The sequence below is a fragment of the Neolamprologus brichardi genome, chromosome 15 (genome assembly GCF_056152115.1).
Source record: "Neolamprologus brichardi isolate AB-2024 chromosome 15, ASM5615211v1, whole genome shotgun sequence".
Taxonomy (NCBI): Eukaryota; Metazoa; Chordata; class Actinopteri; order Cichliformes; family Cichlidae; genus Neolamprologus; species Neolamprologus brichardi.
The window spans coordinates 8,303,829-8,326,556 of record NC_142118.1 but is presented as its reverse complement, the minus strand read 5'-3'; the positions used below and the strand labels follow the sequence as shown (position 1 = coordinate 8,326,556).

Below are 22,728 nucleotides of genomic sequence, written 5' to 3'. Positions count from 1 at the left end.
ATACAGCCTATGCACTTTGTACTGGAGCTTGATTTGTGCCACAACTGTGAAGCATGATGGAAAATTAAAGTACAGTCACTTACTATCATTTTGGCCATAAACCAAGATAGACTTTCACCCAACTGTACACATGTAAGCAACAAGCGCCCGAGAGGTTGTAAACAGAAAAGGTCACTGCATTGTGTGCATAATGATCAGTCCTGAGGATTGCCTCTGTAACTACTGCTTTGCAAGTTTCCACAAAACAAATAAGTAATCTTGGTTTCTGAACAACAGTTATTATCCCAGGAGTTTAGAGGGTGGATCAGAGGGCAAAGTGGTGAGGTAAGGTGAAGTCACAACCTCATTAGGTTTGGACTAAGACGCAACAACAAACAGGTAGAGCAAAATGAGGATTACTTTGGACTTACAGAAAAAAATAAACGTCACTGGCGACAATAAAGAGAAATGAGCTGGGACTGCTGGAGTGGGATGGTGGAAAGAAATAACAGAGGAATACGAGTTTGTGATGTGGAGTCACAGTAGGAAAGCAGAGGGAAAGAAGGAGGAGGGAGGAAATGGAAGAATACAAAACAACAGGCTTAGTTGCTGGTTACTTACTGTTGTCACCAGGGCAACAGTAGCTGTCTGGGTCTGACTCATTGTGGTAGTACAGGTCCATAGCCTGGGGGGAAAATATGGCACCACTTAGAAAAAGCAAGTCAAATACTCAAGAGAAACAAATATAAAAGTAAGATTGTTCTTGTTATTTTAGTTGGTGTTTTAAAATCCATTTTATGGCATACATCTAAATACACTAAAGGAACAGCTATATACTGTAAAATAATATCTATGTACAGTAGAATAACACCCAAGTACAACAAAATAACATCTATCTACAGTAAAATAATCCATATCAAGACAAATTCGATTCATTGTTGATTAAAAGGTCAAAATCCGTTCCTTTCCTTTAGTCAATGCTTTTTTGCTAGATTTGCTATAATATAAAGGGGGGAATGCAATAAAATAAAGCTAAGCTGTTTTGAAATCATCAGTCTAAGTTGATATTCTTAACTATATAAATGGTGACTATATGAGGTGTGACCTTTTTGACTGCTGGCATTTTAAAGCACGCTGGTTTTCTCCCACACTGATTTAGGCTTTCATTCCAGCTAGCTCCCCTCGACATGTCTTATTAAGGCTGGATTCCCAGTGTGAGACTTCACTGATTCTCTTGGTTTCCTGTTCTAAAAAGTGGTTGGATCGCTTGCTTTAAACGACAGTATAACAGCATCATTGTTCTTCAGTCAGACAGAATGCCAAAATGAAACTCATCTCGTTCAGTTGGGCCAAAGACATTTACAGGATACAAGAGTTGCTGCAGGAAGACTGCAGGGAGAAAAAAGTGCCTCTGAAGCTGATATACTATGCTACATATTAATATATAGAATTTAATTGTTAATGATACTTTGGTGTCTAAATAGCATTTTATTGTTGAGGTAAGATGAGCTAGTCAACTTACAAACTGGAGCTTACATTTGCTTCTAAAAGAGCAATGCACACAGGAAGGGGCTAGAATGACTAGGCAAAAGTAATCACTGTGGATGGGTACACAGTTCTCATACTCTCAAAGGGTACCAATGGGAGTAAAGTATGCACTAACTGACCTACGACTAGGTGTGAAGCAAAATGCAGGGTTTATATAATGGATTATGCATTATATAGCTACTGGGCTTAGTTAATAAATGTCTAATATGCTTCCCAACCTATAATTTATTAATCACATGTATCCTTTGCTTCCATTGAAAGCCACTTTTTGACCTTATAGCTGAATTGTGTTTACCTCAATATCTGACCATTTCTTCATCTAAATGATTATTTAACCTGTTCAATTACCCAGGTCTTTCAGTTTCATTGAGTTTTGATGGTCTTTGGTCATCACATCACTTCTAGTCTCTTCCTGTGTGCATGGCTCTTTATAAGTAAGCTTTCATAGAATTTTCTCTATTATTTATAATAATAATTCATATTATTTATATATTACAAAAATAGCTAACAACTTGAATGTGGAAATGACTCTTTAATAAATTTGCTTAAAACTCATCTATATCCCAAACATGAAAAATGGGCCCTGACTAGACCAGGCAACAGAGTAGAAAGACTAGATTGATAAGTATAAAAGGAAAAATGTATTTTTAATGCAAAACCTTTGTCTGGGAAGCATAAATAAATGTAATGGAGTCAACATATCCGCATCTGAAGTTGGATGTCTTTTACTTTGTCAAAACATTTCTCTGCATGTGACAGGCAGAAATGACTCACACATACGAGTGTAAACACACAAGTCCCAATAGTAGCTACTTAAGCTTGTCCCACTTTTTCTTTTTCCACATACAACATAACTGGCAGCTGTCACAGGACCGGCAGCATTTGCATCTCAGGGCATTCCCATCAAAGTGCACTGCCTTGACAGATATTAGTTTTCAATGATGTTGCCGTCTGTCATCAACTTTTCAAAGTGGCTCCTGGTAAACACAATCTTAGCCTACTTTGTTGTTCCACATTGCAGCACGGAAAACTTAGTAGTCTCCCATGAGTGTTTTTTCAAGATCGAAACAAGCCGAGGGATAAGGATGCGTGTGCCTGTGTGTCTGCACAAAAGTTATTCCAATCCCATCAGTTTGTTCACTCATTCGGAGGCAAAGCTTTGAGCAGTCTGCCTGTCACATCAGTCATTTTACCTCTAAGTCTTTATATAGCTGACAGTTGCTGCATCTTTCCATCGTTCCTCTCAGTCACGAATACTGTAAACAAATATATGACTCACTGTTCATATCCCCCCATACTATCAACATCTTTCTCTACAGTCTACAATCGCTTCACCATTCATGCTCCTTTCTCATTTCTCCTTGGATTTACACTTGCATCTGTCTTTCTGCCTTCCCCGTTCGCCCCCTCCTGACTAACTTTCCTTTTCTTCAGTTGTTTATTGATTCAGCGAAGGTCTGATGGAGTTGTATCCATAGCGATGGTGAATCTGGGGTTTCTGTTCATTAATATTTCATCATATTTTCCAAAAGAAGACAAGCGTGGCTTGTTGAAGCAGAAAGAACAAGGTTGAAGAATTTATTTAATTGTATTTTTTTCTGTGTTGGGATCAAGGGGAGGTAGCGGTCTGTGTAACTTGACAGTGAATCATCGGATGAGGCATATTTAACAGCGAAAAAAGAAAAGAAGCATTTCGACTTTTACCATCAAAGGACTGAGGAACTCTGATCTGGGTTCGTTATATATAAAAACACTGAAGTAAAAAAAAAAAAAGATATAAAAAATAGAGTTACTCACAGAACTTCATTTATACCAACAGAAAAAAAAATCTTGTCTTCTTTTCTTAAACTTAACAGCTTACCGCTACCATAGCTAGGTAAAACCAGTAAACTGTTAATTATTTATTAAGCTGGGCGATAAGAACTTGAGTTCCCTGAATAATTTTGGGCAGTAGGAATGTGGCATGCCCTATTATCCAAGGGGAAAGAGGCAAATATTAAACCATGTTAATTTGTTATACATTTACCTCAGTAGCAACATTTTGAAGCAGGTGAATGACACTTTCATTACATAAAGACGAAGAATGGCGAAGTGGTAATAAAAACTGGTAAGCACTTATCTAGTAAAGGTCCTTAACGCTGCTACAAAGGTGAACTCTACTCTGAATACAAAAGGGAGGCTACTGTGCTCAGCAATGCAACTAGCATTTGCATTTTGCACTACAGAGAGTAGGAGTCAAACGATCCATAATAAAACTGTAGGTGCCGTGGAAAACAGATCTTCATGTAGAGCATTATCTTCTAAAATCATGTCAACATTCACTGACAACACACTGCACCACAGGAAAAAGAAAATGAGCTGAAATTAATGTTTGGGGAGGATTTGACAGAGACCGTTAGAAATCCTGCAAAATACCACAAAGACTTCCATTACCTACTTTATGGGAGTACTGTAGCAGTAACTCCTACTGCCTGGTGGTGCATTTATTTAATCAGTCTTTTCACATATAATATATAGATTTTGTACATAACCCAGGGAAAACAATGGAGATGTTTTATTTCCACATACAGGTATTATAGATATTATATAACAACGGTTTTGGTAATGATTTCTTTGGAGATTTCCTTAATTTTCCTGCTTAATACACCTGGAATTCCCATCACTCTTGGATCCACTGTTTATCTCAACAAGTTAGCATTTGATGCAATAATCGGAGTAACTGTAGAATAAACTTGCCTGTGTACGCTGGCGTGGCTGCCAGGTGTCCTCTAGGGCGTAGCTGATGTAGGGCCCGCTGCAGATAGAACACTCCAGCATGACGGGGCTGGCCAAGAGGGGTGAGGCGTGAATCCCCCAGGATGAGCAGCCACACAGGTGGAGGTCGGGCTCTGCTTCCTTCTGCTTGCCTGTACCGTCACCATGATGGCGACCCAGCATTTTCCACTTCCTAACCTGAAGATTTAGAGAAGTCGTGTTCTTTCATTAGCCAATAAAGTTTCAAACAGAATAATATCCAAGACTAATAGAACTTTATTGATACGCTGGTTATAGCAGTAAAAAACCTGGATAGTTTTGCAGTATGACACATTTACCGGTCAAGGCAGTTTAACCAAATTACTAGTTAAATTATGCCTCAAATTATGTGTTTAAAAAATTGTGAGTGACATTTTTAAATATGATGGATTAAACTGTACTGGGTTTGATCCATTCATGAATCAAATAACTGAGACTCGGATTTGCTTTGCACTGGATAAACTGAGTGAGTGAGGCTCAGTCTTTGCAGTAATCTTCTCTCTTGTGACAGCTGCACAGTGACACATGCTCCAGAGGACAATTTCACCACAAACATCCTCTTCTCAATCACTACTTAGCGAGTGGCCAGCAACACTGCCAGAACACATATCAGAAACAGAAATAATTTAAGAGCTCTGTCACACACACATATAAAAGTGAGAGGAGGTCTGGGAAGAAATATAGAGAAATATATCACATATGTGACAGTGTAAACTAAAGTGAAGGTGCAAATATTTCTTGAGGAAGCCAAATCACACTGATATATGTGCCAGTGACCTAGAAAAGCTCTTATGTAAGGGAAATGTTGCCCTTGACATGCAGAGCAGACAGGTTCAGTGACTGGAGCCATTATCAAGGCCTCTATCAGTGGTCACTGCTCCACTCACCCAACATTACAGCCGCATAGGAGTGCATGAAGAAATACAGTGTGTGAGTGACGTTGCATGTGAGCATATTTGAGGTGAATTTTGCAACTCGGTGTAAAAAAGTTTCCCGTATGTGGATAGTTCAGGTCTTGATTTTAGCTGTTACCCAATGTTAGAAGGAGAGTTCATAATGAGCTGTTTTCTCTGGTCACATACTGTTCCAATGACATTTAGTCATAGTCACTGTCTTAAAGGAACAATTAAGCATTTTATAAAAATGTGTGTTTGCTTCTGGCTGAGGTTTACATAAGAATGGATGGATAAGATTTCCTTATCTGTTTGTTAATTCAGCTAACGCCAGCAGCCAAACAGCCTAGCTTAGCAAAACGAATAAAAAAAGGTGTGAAATATGTGAAAACAACTTTTTTCCATAACAAAAGTTAATCAAATCTATGTACCAGAACGTCAGAAAGAGGAAAAATTATATGTTTTTTTTATTTGTAGAAAAATGTGAGAGAGTCACGTTAGGTGCTGTTTTGCTGTTCTGAACAGTGGCTAGCAAAACAAAACCAAAAAAGACTACAAGGAGTAAGTAGCAAGAAAAACAGTTTCTCTTTTAAAAAAATCATCCATCTCATGCACACCAGGAGGACTAACAGCTTTGTGCTTTACAGTGTGTTGTTAAGCTGTGACACAAATACTTCACTGCCAGTGTCGACTTGTTTCAGGTGACCCAGATAAATGGCTACTGAACTTCACTTCACACTGAACCTCAGTAAAATAGTAAGTATGCACACCCATGAATCAGTGTCTTCTTAAAATGAGGTTAGATTCAGGCAGATAAATTGTACTGGAAACCTTTTAGAGTGGAGCCAAACTGTATACGATTGAATATCTTAACAAATCAAGCTAATAAGTTAGCATTCCAAGTAATGCCCCATAAATTAATGAATTATTACTGTCAGTCTGTTTATATGCAAATTAAAACCAAAAACCTTCAGGGAAAAATATGAGTTTGTGTCTCTGAGGTTGTGTTATTTTTGTATTTTGACATAATCAGGTTAGGTTTCTGTCTTTGTGTTTTTGCTAGGCTAACTACTGTAGCTACAGACATGAAGTCAATATCAGTCATCTTATATAGTCAGAGAATGTATATATTTCCCCAAATGTGACAATTCTTAGTAATTTACATAAACAGGAACATAGCTCTGTGGTTTTAATAAACTTAAATGTACCATTGTGAAACCACTTAGAGACTTGTTGATGTATGAAAGGATGTACACATTTAACTTCATATTAGAAAGGAAATGTGATAGACCTGAGTTGTCAGTGACTGAATGTGTGTTTTTGTGCATTTCATCATATTTAATTATGTGCAGTATTACCCTCGGTATGCAAGTCTAAATCGAATGAGTGCTATTTATTAGATTGGACCGTACATGTTTATCATGCATGCTTTTTTATTGAATGGCCTCTATGTGAGCCTCCTTCTGGGGTTATGAAAATTCATGTCCACAGGGAGTGCATATCACACGCACACATACAAATATATGTATGCCGTTTCCACATTCCCAGTCCTTTCCCTGCTCCTTTGACCTTGTTTTGTGCTGTGACCAATAAGAAAACAGTGGTTACATTATGTAAGCACTCTCCAACAAGATCTGTCCTTTCACCTCATCAACTCAGGAAGTAATATTTTCCATGTTTATACCAGGAGACATCAGCTACATAGCTCTGTGAAAACTCAATCTGAGCAATTTTTAAAGCTTCCTGCTTCCTGTCAGCAAGGAGAAAGATGGCTTTGGCCAGTAATAAATTAATATAAAACTGCCTAAAGGTATGCCCTTAAGCCCCATACAGTAGACTTTGCCATGAAACTGTATGATAAAGCTCCAAGTCAAGAGGCTTTTGCACAGCAGATAACAACAGTGTTTTTTGGTGCTGTCAACAACCAGCCCACGGCTCAGCTCTCTCTCCTGGTAACCCTTTTGTGGCCTTGTCCTGCTTATCCGTTCACATCCTTCACCAGCTCCCCTCAGTATGTAAGTCTAAATCGACCTGGCTTAAATTGAACAGCAATGTGAAGACAAAGAAAAATATGTTTGAAACACAAAACGATAAACCAAGATGGTCTTACATAAAAATATCCAATTATAGGTCCCCCAACCTCCCCAAACCGTTCTTAGATGACAAACAGGTCTTAAAATTAATGAGAGATGGTAGGAAATCTGATCCAAGTAGTGAACAGGCTATGCCTAAACTATGATTCAGACAGTCCACATGGAATAAAATCACCAAATGTGTGCAATATATCCAACTGGAAATTGAGCCATAGCCAGAAAAAAAAGGAGAGTTCTGGAGACCCGAAATTAAAAACAAGACAGAGAATAATACCACTGTTAAAGAGGGAAGTGGATAAGGAGTAAATTTGGAATTTTAGGATTTGGATATTGACCCTAAGCTGCTTTTGAGCTTTCATCTGGGCTCATTCTAATTTTCAATGGACTTGCTTGAATGCTTTCATCTTGAAATCTCAAGGACTGCGGTGACAAGGTCTCTGAACCCTGTCTTCTTAGCAATACATTAATATTCATGGTCATTTACTATGCCTCAGCCCACGGCCCTTTTTAAAGATAATATAATGTTATCTTTTCCCATTTTTTGGAAGTTTTTCCCCACATGTCTTTATATATTATATATTGATAACTATACATTTAAAAAAAATCCTCAGCATTTAAATTAAAATTGATTAAAAAACAAGGCGGCAACATGTCTGGCTGAATTTAAAAATGCTGCTCTATGGTTCATTGTCCCATGTTGGCTTTTCTGCACCTTATACTTCATTCTGTTCAATAGTTTCATACTTTGTTAAGCAACATTAACTTTTATGTGTTATACTTAAAAAAAAAATAGTGAACCCATCTGAGGACATACAGGTTGTTTTTTTTAAAAAAACACAGCAAAATAACAACTTCCTGCTCAACTTCCTGACGAAGACTTGTTTTTATATTCATCAGGCCCAACTAATCCCAAATAGCTAGGATAAATTAAAAATGTTTCCCAAACGAGAACTTGGGTCTCAGGAGGTTATTTATTTAAAGCTAGAATCAAGATCTGACTCACCTACAAAAAGATAGTTGAAGCTACTTTCTCTTGCAGTATAAACTAGGATGTTTTCTCATAGGACAACAAATATCCAGTCGAAATCTATACATTACGCACATAGTGTACTACACAGGGTGTACTGACAGATTTAGGCCAAAATTGAGACACAAATTACAGCAAAATGCACACAATGCACAACAGGAGCAGCTTGTATTTGGGTACTAAGGCCACAGTACAGCACAAAAATCATTTCCAGCTGAGATGAGCATGTTACTGGGAGAAGCAAATGTTTTATCCTCAGTCTCAGGGAGCTGCTGAGTATCTGTGGCACAGCATTTCTGGCTTTAGCTCTGGGACAGCAAGGGGGAAGATGGGATTAGCGGGGTTCTCAGGGTAGATTAGAACAACAGTAATTCCCAAATTCCCTCACAATGAAACAAGCGAGTTTTTTTCCAGTGGGTCAAGAAAAGAGGAAGAGAAGTAGTAACGTGAATGTGAATCCCAAGACAGTCATTAGCATTAACATAATTCAAAATATTTGTTTGTGTCAGTTACTCTTATTGTTTAACCCTGTCTTCAAACGCTCTTTGTTCAAAATATCAGGTAAAAACGTCCTCAAACTAACCTGTCACTACATGTGAAGCAGTCATAAAACAGGTATCTCTTCCTGTGTACCTTGAATGCCTTCAATGTCTGTTCAAACTTCAGAGATTATCAGAATACCTCTTAACACCACAAACAATCTGCCTTACTTTCTCTGCCTCACCTGCCTCTAGTTTGTTATTGATAGATCTGGCTGAATCTCCACAAAGCAAAATTCCCACAGCAGATACAGGAAACTCTAGCCAAGGTATGAAGTGCCTCCACTCTGTTTATTTATCTTTTCTTGGGGCTTGGCAAAGAAAAAAGCCCGCCTGTATGATATTGCAGTAACAATGGAAACAAATGCACTGTGCCATTTTAGAGCATATATATGCATTCACTGTGAGCAAAGACGAGAGATCATGCGAGAAAAGCAACTCCAAGTTTGCAGCGCCAACCACATTCTTCGCCTGCCAGAGCACTTGGCCGTGGAACAAAAGAAAAGGAAAGGATTAGCAGTTTTCCATTGCTAAGTTTATGCTAAACAGTGGTAGCTTAGAAGTGCTTTCCGGGGCCCTGGGAGACTTCCTTTATTTATATGTTAATTAAATATTTTTAAATTGGGGGAGATATTATTAGTCATTGGCGTGACTGGTAATAATGTAAAAATATCAAGGTTGTAAATGATATGACGCATCCTTTGATGTAGGTAAACTGAAACAGTCAAAAAAAAAGTTGACTTCTTCAGATTTTTCCAGGTGAGCAAGCCAAAGCAGGCAGCAGGCCAAACTGACAGCAACTATCTTCATACCGGTGCTAAGCAGGTGTCATATGTGGTGGGGGCTGCTCAGGTGGTAGAGGATCGAACTCAGACCTTCTGAGTTCGATCCCCGAGGTCCTCTAATCTGCATTTTGAAGTTTCCTTGGGCAAGATACTGAACCCTAAGTTGCGTCTGATGTATCCAAGACACTGTGAGGTTGTGAATGTTAATAAAAAAAAGTTCTGTGAATGTATGGGTGAATGAGGCTTGTTGCAGGAAAGCACTTTGAGTGCTCAATTAAAGTAGAAAAGTGCTATATATAAGTACCAATCTATTTACCTCACTTCATCATCATACCTCATCAAGTGCAGCATTCAACCGACTGGTGTGGTTTTAAATTTTTGCCGTCACACAGACGGCAAACATTTGTGAACATTCTAAACTATTCAAAAGAGTACCATCAGAAGTTTGTAATGAGGAATTTTTCCCCTGGTATTGGTACAGTATGCATGACAAGCCAACAACTTGGAATGGGATTTTGGCTCCCAGTGCTCTCTGTGTAATTCTTTGTATCAAATATAATTGGGCCTTGTGGGTTGTTACTCTTAATTCCTTCTTATTCCCAGTAGTAGCTAAAACCTATATTTCGACAGTAATGCGATTCACGGTAAATGCGACTCAAGCTGGTGAACAGAGGACAAAGTTCAGTAGTTCATTAAGTACACCTAGTTGCAATTAATACAGGGCCAGCAGCCCTGCAATAAATCATGTCATTTTGTTATTTTGTGGAGGGCATTGTTAAAAAACTGTAAACTTATAAATTTAATTGAAAATGCAGCAGCTTGAGGGTTTCCATCCAGTTTTCACAGGTCATATCCCCCAGCTGGGAGATCTGGCTGGAATCCAGAGTGAGTTTGTGTGCCAGTGAAAAGGTCACAAGTAAATCAGTTGAATCTCTGAATACGACTCACAATTCATTAACCATCAGCCTCATCAAAAAGTAACAGAGTGTACAGCAAGGGCTCTTCTTAGGTAACGCTACGTCAGGAGCCAGAGTCTCAAGTGCAAAGTGCAGCAATAGCACATTTACACTTTAAAAAGAAAATACCACTTATCTGAGAAGTCAGTGTCAACAGCCAATATGTGGGCCTACAATGGGGCCATTTCTACCTCTGACGTCTGCCAGCATGTGTGATTCAACACCTTACATGCAGCTGTACTCGTGATCACCCCTACAGTTGCTTGACAGGATCTTGCAAAGGAATTAACACTAGCATCATGCTTCCTCCCTGATCTCCTTCTCTGACTCAGATACAATGCATCAGCATTCGTGGAAGAGGACTTTAGCCCGCAGGGCCTTGTCACTTGCTAAAGGAGAACAGAAAAGGTAGATTTATGATAGACCGCCTCCCTCTGTGGAGAACAAAACGTCGCGGCCAACTGACCCATGAGACACAGTGTACAAAGGTACACTATGATCTAGCTGACTCTGACAAAATATTAACAAGAAGAGCTTACTAACTGTCAAATGAGGCTTTTTTCTGGGTCCGAGAACATTTCAAAAGAAACCTTTTGAGATGTGCTTTGCTGTGAGTTAATGGATAGTGAATCCTGTCTCACAGGGATGCATCAGTGTAGATAAATATCACTGTTCTTCTTGACTTCCCTCATCGCTCAGGATTTCTTCGGCCGGCCCTCATCCTTTTTGCTTTTTCCTTCCTTCCTTCCTTCCTACTTTGGTCTAATGCACTCTCTCTCTTTCTCTTGCATGAATGAGTTTTGGACAGTAAACAGAAAAGGGAATAGACTGGGCCAGGTGATTCTGGGTAAGGTTGGTGTTTAAAACATACTGAGTACATGGACTTATTAACAATATCACCTGATCAGCTTCTGGAACAGGATGTAAGGAAATTACTAAACACTAAATCAAAAACTAAAGCAATCAGAGCTGCTCTTATGAGAAATGAAGTCATATACAGTGTTAAGCGTTACAAAGTAATGCATTATTGTGCAAAATTAAGTAATCACATTACAGTTACAATTATGTTGTAACTTGTGTTATAATAGTATATTCTTGAGTTATCTGCGCACCAGGTGGATAGAAAGAAAAAAAACATCAAACAAACATGCTCTTTTCTTCTTCCTGCGCACTTGCGCTACAGTTACCTTTGCACAACCAGCATGCTAATGCTAAGCTAGCCAAGATTGCTTTGTCAGCTTTGTGCTCAAACCTAAAAACTGAAGGAGAGATCTTGTGTGTGTCCTCATTAGGATAGGGAATTGTGTTAGTGTGCGGGACAGTAGTGTATAGGTTTATATAATTACCTGGTAGTCATGAGACAGTGCTTTTCAGGTCACTTTACGGAGTAATGAGAAAGTAACAAGTCTTGTAACAACTTACTAATTAGGTAACATTCAGCATTACTTTTAAGAAAAGTAACAAGTAATGTGTAATACATTACTTTTCGTGATTAATGACAATATATTGCTCTTATATTAAACTATTAAACTGTAATTATTTTATACAGTATAATGTTAGGGGGTTTGCGAGAGGACAAGTAAGTAGAAGGAAAGAACGGTTTAGGAAACAACAGGGATGAGATGCACTTCTATAGCAGTGGCTGACAATTAGCTCATGGAGGTTAGTTATGATCCTCAATCCTGCCATCGCTGCAGTTAACATTGCATGTGGGTTTTTTCTGTTAGTCAAAATGTAGTCAAATCTCAATGCACAGATGTAATATACACTTTTTCAAAAAACACAAAAAAACTCTGAACTTGAACTCCAGTACTTGCTTAAGAATTATTCCGTTATAAAGACTTTTTCAGTGTCAAGGTAATCCAGGAGTCAGTCTTCCAAACTGTTCCCTGATCTAAAACTCACGATTAGCCCTTTAAATGAGATAAGATTAAGTATAAAACTTACATATTAATGAGTTATATAAGATTGTCCATGTTGTGAAATTGTATTTTTTGTCAAATTCTTAGAAAATAACAGTTTGGACAGTTGTTTTGGGTTTTTTTTTTAATCCATTTATATAACAAAATTTCAAAGATTTCTGAGAAAACCTGAATAAAGCACATTAGGCACTCTTGAAATCATAAGCCGAGAGAGAGAAATCACATGTTGGGACAACCAGGAGTCACCAAAAGTTCACGCTGTTTTCATTTTTCATTAAGTCTTCATCAAGAACGGTGCAGGCTCGATTTAAGAGATTAGTGGAAAAGCTGCATTTGCATTTAGCCATGTGTGTGCGGGTGTGTGTGTTCATGAGTGTATCTGGTCGTCTGCTGTTGTGTATACGGGACAGTGCAGGCCCTCCTTATCAGGAGGATTTATATACTTTTGATTTCTGCTCATGGGTTGGCAGTGGGACACAAACGCTGACCTCATCTTCAATCTCGTAATAAAACTATCCTCTCAGCTCTTCTCATCTCTCTCTCTATCACAGTTTTCCTCTGTTCGTGCCCCTCCCCTCAGCTCCCCCAATCCCTCCCTTTTATTTTTCTCTCCAACAATATTATTATATTTCCACGTTTTTCCACTTCTGTTTTCTTACATTCACTTCCCCCACCTTCCTCTTGCTTCCAGTAAGCCTCATTGCCCCTCAATAAAAACTGCTGTGTCATAAATTTAGCACACTCACACTTTATGACATAATCAGCACCATAAAGCTCGGTCTATATTTAGCATCGCTCACAGGCGCTGTGGCAGTGGGGTGAAGGTGATGTAGCGCACTGTGTCAAGGCCAAGCTGAGCTACCTGCATTTTTAATGGTACTGATGCTTTGTGATTAGAGGAGGTGGCCATTCTGTCAGCGAGGACTCTCTTGGAGAGAGAACAACACTTAAACTTTTGCCTTTTCTAAACTTATCAATTCAGATATTGCACGGTTCATATTTTACTTATTGCTCTGGCCTCTTGTGGGTTGGTTAAAACTTTAATTCAAGTTCAGAGCAGCTCCTCTGGCAACAAACAACTGCAATGATATTTTGCTGCCAGGCGCAGATTAACAGTTTCAAAAGCCTCTTCTCTGAATGAGAAAAGCTGCAGTAAGCCGGGCTAAAGTTGAACATTCATATTTAACAATGCAGAGCACAAAAAGCGAAGAACAAGGAGCAACATATCAGACCGCGATAAGTGTCCCGAGAGCGTTTCCGTCATCTGGTGTCAGCAGTGACAGCAGTCTCTCAGCGTCATCATCCCACTTTTTGAAGTTCCAGTCTGAGAGAGCTGTCTGAATAGCTGTTTACTTTGAAGGGCTGTTGAAATTTCATAGTGAAGATTTTTCTCATTTAAATTTGAGTCAGGCTGAAGTTGGCCTCCTGGAGAACAGAGCAGCGAGCTTGACGTGCGAAGGAAATGTTTCTATCAGTGTTCCATTTGTTGAACAAGCATCACGCTCTGCCAGTGTTTGGCAAGCTGCGCCTGATGCCCTGAGTTGTAAAGTATTTGGACAAAGTGTGCAAAGATACAGCACAGTATGCCGGGAACAAGACCAAACATGATGTTTGTGTAGTGTTTGGCAATGGCAGAACAAGTCGAATGGTGGAATCCCCCATATTAAGACACATAGTAAGGGCTACTGTTTGTATGCTGTCAATCATTGAACTAAATCTTGGATCAAAACCCATTTTCGACTACATCTGAAATGTGAACAACTACCACAGCTCAAACACTACACTGTAAACAAGCTGTGACTCACCACCGAGCCCCCTCCTCTTTAACCCCAGAGCCACACACAAACACGCACACACCAATTACACCCGCTGAGACACATCAGTACTACTGCAGACACATCTATTGGTTTTGAGGTCAAGAGGTGGAATAGATGGAGAGTCAGCGAAACAAAAAAAAGCGACATGGGAAAGGGAATAGAGTGCTGGGCAACAATAGCGTGCTGTTTCATATCCAAACACACCTTTAGCATGGTTTCTCAACAAACACAGTTTAGCTCAGTGGGATAGTGATGACTCATTCCCTACTGATGCCCATGGGTCTGGAAAAACACACAAGCAGGGAACCATCTGATGGCTAAAATGACTGATAGGCAGTGGGACAGCTATTGTAATCGTAGTTGCATAACCAAGTACATCTGCAGCACCATCGACATAAAAGGCCTGCCATGCGTGTTTGGGCAAGTCGTGTGTGTTGACAGTTACTTTTCCTCCAGTGCACAGGTGTGAATTTACTTCCTCTTTGGTAAAGATTTTTAACAGAGTATCTGCATTCTGTGCTAAATGCAGGCCTCCTGCACTCATTTACAGCAACAACAAAGGTGGAATTTGGAAAAACACCCTTTTCTTCAGTTGCCTTATTGTTTATGTTACATAACAGCACTCGTGATGGAGCTTAAAGGGAAAACATGAGGATCTCAACATTATCTAGTCTTCTAAAGCCTGATTTGGTTTGTTTGTTTGCCTTCGGTGGGACATCAGTGAAATGAGTCAAGGGATGTTCTGGAGTGTATCGGGGATATGCTTCCTGCTGCGGGCATGAGGAGATTTTAGGTGAAAAGGCACCAGGTGAGTGGGCGGCCTCTCCCTTACCATGAAATAGGTCACATTCTTCTTGTTAACTTCTCGCTTGCTCTTTAAATTAACAATTTGTTCACATGTACGAATAAAGCTTACGTGACAGAGACATTAATCCAATTTAGTTTGTCTACAGGTGGTGATGATTTTTCTTATTTCTTGTAATAGCTGTACCGTTTCACACATATTTTATTTAAATTCAAGATTAAAAATGTTTTTTTTTTCCTTCTGTAAGCTAAAGACAAATATTGGAATTTTATTAACTTTTAATTTTGTGGGGCAGACAATCATTCTTGTTGAACTGACACTAGAATTTGGTGCTCAGAAAATTGATTTATGAGATTTTCAAATGTGGAAACATTTTTTTCCCTTTAGATCTAGAATTAAATCATTAAATCCTTTGAATTTCCCCAAATGTCCCCAAAATGTGTTGAAAGCGCACACTTAATCTAAAGCTAGTCAAAGTAATGGGTCATAAGTAAACAATAACAAGCCAAAAAAGTTTCACACAGCTGGTTTTGTTCCTTGACTTTGCGTGGTATGATAATTGATAGAAATCAAAAAGCTGCAGGAATTACAAATTGCAGTTCTTAAATTGTGATTTTATTCATTATTTAAAAATAGGTTTTCAAACCTATTGTGTGAAAAAGTAATTGTCCCCTAAGCCTAATAACTGGTTGTGTCACCCTGGCCTGAACAAACTGCAATCAAGCTTTTGTGATAACTGGGGATGAATCTCTCACATCGCTGTGGAAGAATTTTAGCCCACTCTTGAACATCAACAGCCTGTTTAAGGTCATGTTAAAGCAGCTTGGCTTATATAGTAAACTCCAAAACCTTCATTTTATTTATTTTTTGAGGCATTCAGAGGTGAACTTGTTGGTGTGTTTTGGATCATAACCCTTGAAGCACTTGAGCTTCAATGGCCAGGCATTCTCCTTTAGGATTTTCTGGTAAAGAGCAGAATTCATGGTTCCATCAATTACAGCATGTCGTTCAGTTCCTGAAGAAGCAAAGCAGCCCCAGACCATCACACTACCGCCACTGTGTTTCACTGGTGGTATGATGTTCTTTTTATGAAATGCTGTGTTAGTTTTACACCAGACACCAGCTCAAAACTTTATCTGAACATTTTTTACAAAGAGGAACTGTTTAGGAACCACAGCAATTCAGTGGGAGACCACGGAAAGTTACAGAGTGATGAGCAGCATAGTCCATAAAAGTCACACTGGTGACTCGATAACTAAGCAGTTCCAAACCTCCTCCAGCACTAACATGGCTTCATGGCATTGCTTTCCATGGAAGCACAGCCCCTGTTGGGATCATGTGTAGGTGGCACAGTACTTTTGTTCATTGTCCACGTACAGGCAGTCCCTTCATCGGTCAGAAATTTGACTTTTGTGTACTGCATGTGCAAAAGGGTGAGCTCTGTTCATTATTCGCACAGTGACATCAACATGGACAAACTTTCCAAATATCACAATGAATAAGCAAATATATGACAGGCCAGAGTGAGACCAAAGATCAAAACCTAATGTTACTTGCACTTTTTAAATGTGTGACCTGTGAAAAACATTGGACATTTGCTGCAACTCAGTCAAGCTGAAATTTTTTGCTGAAATGTGTCTTTTGCCATATTTTTTCTAATGTTTACTGAAAATAATTTTTTACTTCTTCTAGTTTTAAGTAGCTTCTTCTAAGTAGCTTTTATTTACCAAACTAGATTCTCCTGATACAGTTTCTCTGTAGTCAAATTACCAAAGTGAACTAATTAAGCTTGGAAGTCCAAAGTAGTTGTTTTTCCAACAATGGCATGCACGATTAGCGACTGTTCGTTTTTCCATTTACCTTGCAGCCCTTGCTTTTTTCATGGCCACTCGTTTGCCCATTTGCAGGACAAGGTGAGCAGTGTTCCTGGTGGTAATACAGGCCACCCTGCAGTCCTGCATAATGACAGCAGCCATACGGTGATGGGAAGTGGGTGTACCACAGGTCCTCAGCCAGCGGACACTTTGGACAGGAGTAAAGGAGGCCTTTCCCCTGAGCTTTCTCCACACTCACTTTCGGGTTCCTCATCCATCTCCGTACCTGCACAGGAAAAAAAGAATAATATTTATTCTAAATAAGAAAAAAAATGCTCTGATCTGACTTACAACATCTCAGTTTCTTCCTCTGTTGTTAAAGGTAACAGCGCAAGATCTCCACAGACAAAAATGTGCATACAGTGCATATACACACACACCTTACCAGCTGCAACTCATCGTCAGCTGTTTGTAATCTTATCCATGATTACATGTTGGCTAGAATGAGATACACACATGAAGGAATGCACTTATGAGAGGCACAGATTGTGTCTCCACTCTGCCACACATTAATCAGAGGGGGTGCACTCACACGATGACATATATGTATTACACATGCAAGCACACACAAAGACATCTGATGGTGCAAAGTATGATGTTGAGTCTGTCTTTGATGAAGAAAGAAAGCACAGCCTTGTTTGTCTACTCCCGGGTATGTTTTTGGCTTTCGTGTCTTTTTTCAACACCAGTGTTGCTACACCGATACTTTGTAAAAGCTGAGGAGAACATCAGTCTTCAAGTGTGCTTTTGTGATGAAGTACCACAAGTCAAACCTTCATGCATTCACGTCATGAGCACGTGTTCTAATTATTACCCTTATGTTGTCAACAAACGCAGCACAAGTCGGTGCACGCAAGAACAATGCGTACTGTACACACCGTGCTCCTTCAGTGACTAAGACCAGAGAAGCACTGTCACGTACAGGAAACACTGGTGTGTTTACGTTTGTGTGTGTGTGTGTGAGTGTGTGTGCGTGTGAGTGTGGAGGAAAGAAACACATAAAAAAAAAACCTTGCTGAAAGTGGAGAGGAAACCGATAAACAGACAGAGAAACAGAAGGAGATTGACAGTGAGAGGAACCTTGTGAAATTTCATCCTGCTGCGTGACTCGTAAATTTAGAAAACACACACCACAGGGCTGTAGCCTGTGGCAGCTGAGCAGCACAGAGTCCAAAATGCAGTAACACACACACACACACATACAGCACACACGCTGAGATCGAACGCCTAAGCCGAAGGGCGGCCTCGACAGCCTGTCAAGGCACGTCGGGTCGAAGAGAAAACAGACTTGGAAAAACACTCCAGCAGGTCAACACAAAAAACAAGCCAGCTGCTGTAGGGCTGCAACAGAAAACGGATGACGCACACCTAAAATAAGAAAGCAACACAAGCTTCTTCACACTTGGCGAGTCATGAACTGGCTGCACGTGATTGGAGTTCCATCTAATTACATGAGTTTTCCCTTTGTTGTTTTTGAGATCAGGTTCAAAGAGGTAACGGAATGTGACAGATCAAACAGCGTTCCGTCATACCTGTTGTTCACCGCGCCGCGCTGACGGTGAAACTAATTATAGGTGCTGAATCCACTGAATTTGGCACAAAAACACAGTCATCCATCGCTCATTGGAACGTGAAAATGTTAGCTTTCTTTTGGATCACTGAAAAGCTGTGCACGACATCATCGCTGTTACGTATTTGGTCCTGTGTAACAAGTTGTAAATGTTCAAATATACAGTGACAGATAAAAGTACAATTACACGCAGAATGCAGCTGTATTGACTTTACATTTCTATTCCTTGTTCCGCATGACCCAAGGCTCTGTTTGGACTCATGCTTTCCTTATTATGCAATTAGGATTATTCTGAAGCAATTAGAGAAACAAATAAACCCTCAGGGGCAGCAATAGCATCAACCGGGATTCGGGAATGTTCTGCAAGGTTCTGTTTTTTTATTTTATTTTTTATCATCGCTTGGATGGAGCAGAAGGGAAGCCAAAATTGAAATCATTTTGGAAAAATTGAAAACAAAACTGTTAAGTTTACATCGATAGATACTCGATAGATAAATTCATTGCAGCATAGAGCGCCTGTGGGAGTACATGCGTAGTTGTGTGTGTGTGTGTGGGTGTTAACGCAATCTGTCCTTATTCACCAGGCGATTCATCAGTAATCCACACCATACTGTACTCCATCTGAGCCAGCACAGACACACAAGAACACACATTTTGGACCACTCATATTCTGAGTAAAAAAATAACAACCAAAAAAACAAAACAAAAACACAGCAGTGACACTATCAGATCAGAAATGTATGTAAATCTATCCAGTAAAATACCGGATAAGAAACTAATATGAATCAAGAGCTTAAGTGATTGTTGCTGATTTGTTGCTATCTGGGAAGATGTTCGCTGCCTAAGGCTGAAATTGTGGCAACATGAAGTAAATAACAGCTGCAATCAGCCCTTAACTTGTCATTTGAATTATTTTACTACATAAAAAATAAAAAAAAATAAAAGTTCTGTTGTATCCCCAAAGCAGCAATGTGATTATTGACTGAGTGCATTACCTCTCTTCCACAAGCGGGAAGTAATGTTAGTCATATCCTTCCTGTTATGGCCTGCAGGCACCGCGCGCTGTTTTGTGTTTTGATCTCATGTAAATCGACTGCAAATTATTCAGAGAGCATAATAAAATTTGTTTTTAAGATTGACATGTTTTAGTCAGATTACAGCATACAGTGACTTTTCGAAATCTAACAAAGCTGCGGCAGTCATACACGGTCATTTCTCAAGATGCAATCAAGTATGCAAACTGATTTATTAACATTTGTGACATGCAATTTACTAATAACTGCCCTGATATGTAATGCAGATAAAAAGCATGTTTTATTTTTGTGCTTGATGTTGAAGTGAACCTTCTGTGCTTGTGTTTAGAAAACAGTACAACATTTGTAAATCACCCATAAAACGAATTATGTGTGTTTTTTTCTGTTTTACCCCATTTAGTAAATCTTGCCGCTAGTTTCTTAGGGCTACAACTAATGACTGGTTGACTAATAATTAATCAGTTATAAAACTTGAAAAAGTGTGGTACGAACTATTGTTGTAATATATTTGTTATTGTTTTAAGCTAGGTTTAGGCTAGTGCAGATAGGAAGGGCAGTCGGTATAAAACTGGTGCAAAAATGAAATAAGAATGAGCTTTTCATACTGCATACTGGTTGAAGCCTGGGTTAACGATGACTGAAACCAATGCAGTTGACCAGCAGGGGCCCAGTGGATAGTGCGCTACTGCTGAACAAATACAAAAGAGTAGGAGAGGGAGGGAAGGCATGTTTAGAGGCAGTGAGAGAGAAAGAAGGACAGGAGTGTAGAAGTGAGAGTGGGGACTGTGATGGTTTGGACATGTGCAGAGGAGGGATATTGGACAAAAGGATGTTAAATATAGAGCTGCCAGGCAGGAGGATAAGAGGGAGACAAGAGAGAAATTCATGGATGTAGCGAAGGAGGACACGCAGAGGGATGGTGTGACAGAAGAAGATGCTAGGGACGAAGTGATGGAAGGAAGCAGATTATCTGCTGTGGGGATCCCTAAAGAGAGCAGGTGTTGTTCACTTTTGTGTTTAGTTCCCCATTGAATGTAATAACTTAATGAGTACACATTTATTTGTTCAATTATTTATTTAGCTAGAACTTGAGTTTTACAACATATAGCTATGATAGTCTGAAATATGCAATGCAAAGTCTTGCAGATGTTCTGCAGCCCACTGATATAATTATTCTGCAATTTGACAGTAATATGCAATATGCATAATTCTGATTTATTGACCTCTAGTGAGGGTGACAGTTATAATGTATCCTTGTGAGGTGAACCTTAGACCTTAGAGTTTCATTAGACCTACACAAACAAACCATCACAGAAAACATTTAATGCAAACCATCAACATTACACACCAGTAATGAGCCTTGTGGCAGCACTGCAGCAGAACCCAGGATATGCTGACTAGATCCTAACCACAGGACCTCTCTTCCACTCAGTGATTTCAACACAACACACACTTGTGGGTCCCGAAGTGCAACAGTGTTTTGGAATACACAAACACACAAGCAAAAAAAGATAAAAACCTAACACACGCTGTAAACACAGACAAGCAGGGAGTCCAATCTTACGCTTGATTAGAGCGGCTTAGCCTTCACAATGACATCATCTCTGGTTTGCACACACACACACACACACACATACACACCCACACACTCTGGCTGTGTCACCACCTCTCACAGCCAATATGCAGCTCGTGTGTAGGCACAAAGATGCACCCCCACCAAAATGTTGATTGTTATCCAAACTCACCTTTCTCTTGACAAACTGGAAGGCAGAGCACTTCTTAAAGGAGAAGGCAGTTTTCTCTCCCCCACCTCCACCTCCCACGCCACTGCTTCCCCCTCCTCCTCCTCCTCCGCCGCCTCCTCCTCCCCCATTAACCAGCTTCATGGCCGACACCGGCACACCGCTTGCTTCTGTAGATCCCAGGATGACGGGCAGACTGGCAGACAGGGAGAAAGCAAGAGAAAGAGTTCAATACGGGAACGAAAGCAGGAGTGATGCCTCCGCGATGAGAGGAAGATTTGAGATGCAAGAGGAGAGCGAGAGCGAGAGGCAGCAGGAGGATGCAGATGGACCAAAAACTTGAGGGTGAGACACTGTGATATGAATGAGATTACCTCAAAACCAACCTGTCAGAACAGAGATGAAGACGGGCTGAAGAAAGTGAGAAATTCACAGAAAAGAAAGAGATGGAGAGACAAATACACCGGCTCCTGTTGATGTGGGCAGGAAACGGCATTGTTTACAGCACCCCACACTCAGCATCTCAGTGAATGTCAGCTGTGTGTGAAGTTTACACGTGCATCCACGAGTCTATTTACAAGATGGATGTGTTTAAGCACGGTTCTACAAGTCTGGATGAATGCCTAATTTCTCCATCCCTACCTTTATGCCGTTGCGCTGGCTGGTTTCCCCTGATCCCGCTGCAGCCTGTCTTTTTTTAATTTGTTGTTGTCCGGAGACTCCTCCGAAGCCCGGTCCCAGATCAGATGCACCACCAACACCGACAACTCCCAGTTACAAGTGTCCCTCTCTGGGCTAAGCTTACATTCCCAAAAATAGGATGCAGAGAACAGAAGCGAGTCTGAGGCGATGGTGTTGTTAAATAAAGAGCATGTCACTGTGTGATTAGTGGGTGAGCGTGTGCGTCCTCACTGGTGCAAAGACTTGAGGTGCACTGTGGGTGAGTGCACAGAGGAAGTCTCGCGAAGTACATGAATGAAAGCATGATGAAGCGTGTGTGTGATGAGTCCAGCTGCAGTCCTCTGGCTCACTCCGGTGCTACTTTATCAATGAAAGGCTCTGCAGCAAGCAGATGCTGCCTCCCCTCCCCTTCTCTTTCTCTTCCCAGCTCTCTGTCTCTGTCTCTCTCCCTTCCTCCAAATCCTTCACTGTTTCCTCATCACCACTCTGCCCTCCCCCTTTTTCCCTCCGCTCACTCATTTTTCTGCTGCAGTCAGGGCTGGCTCCTCCCACTCTCTCTCCCTCCTTCACCTCACCTCAGTCCTCCCTTGTTTTCTCCCCTTTTTTCTTAATCTGTATCGCCGAGGACCAAAGAGGACAGTGACATCCAATGCCTGTCTCCATCACAGCA

The 22,728-nt window shown here is 40.2% G+C and overlaps 1 protein-coding gene across 1 annotated transcript in view; it reads right to left on the bottom strand.

Moving 5' to 3' along the window:
• sgk1 (serum/glucocorticoid regulated kinase 1) overlaps window positions 1–22,504 on the bottom strand; it is a 34,866-nt gene extending 12,362 nt beyond the window's left edge. Inside the window, exons 1-5 of the mRNA XM_087851813.1 lie at window positions 22,020–22,504; window positions 21,381–21,573; window positions 17,018–17,257; window positions 4,264–4,479; window positions 601–664 (exon numbers count right to left, since the gene is read on the bottom strand). Of these exons, the coding sequence (XP_087707939.1) occupies window positions 601–664; window positions 4,264–4,479; window positions 17,018–17,257; window positions 21,381–21,521 (661 nt within the window). The 5' untranslated portion in view covers window positions 21,522–21,573; window positions 22,020–22,504. The remainder of the gene's footprint in view (window positions 1–600; window positions 665–4,263; window positions 4,480–17,017; window positions 17,258–21,380; window positions 21,574–22,019) is intronic.
• Between the last annotated feature and the right edge of the window lie 224 nt (window positions 22,505–22,728).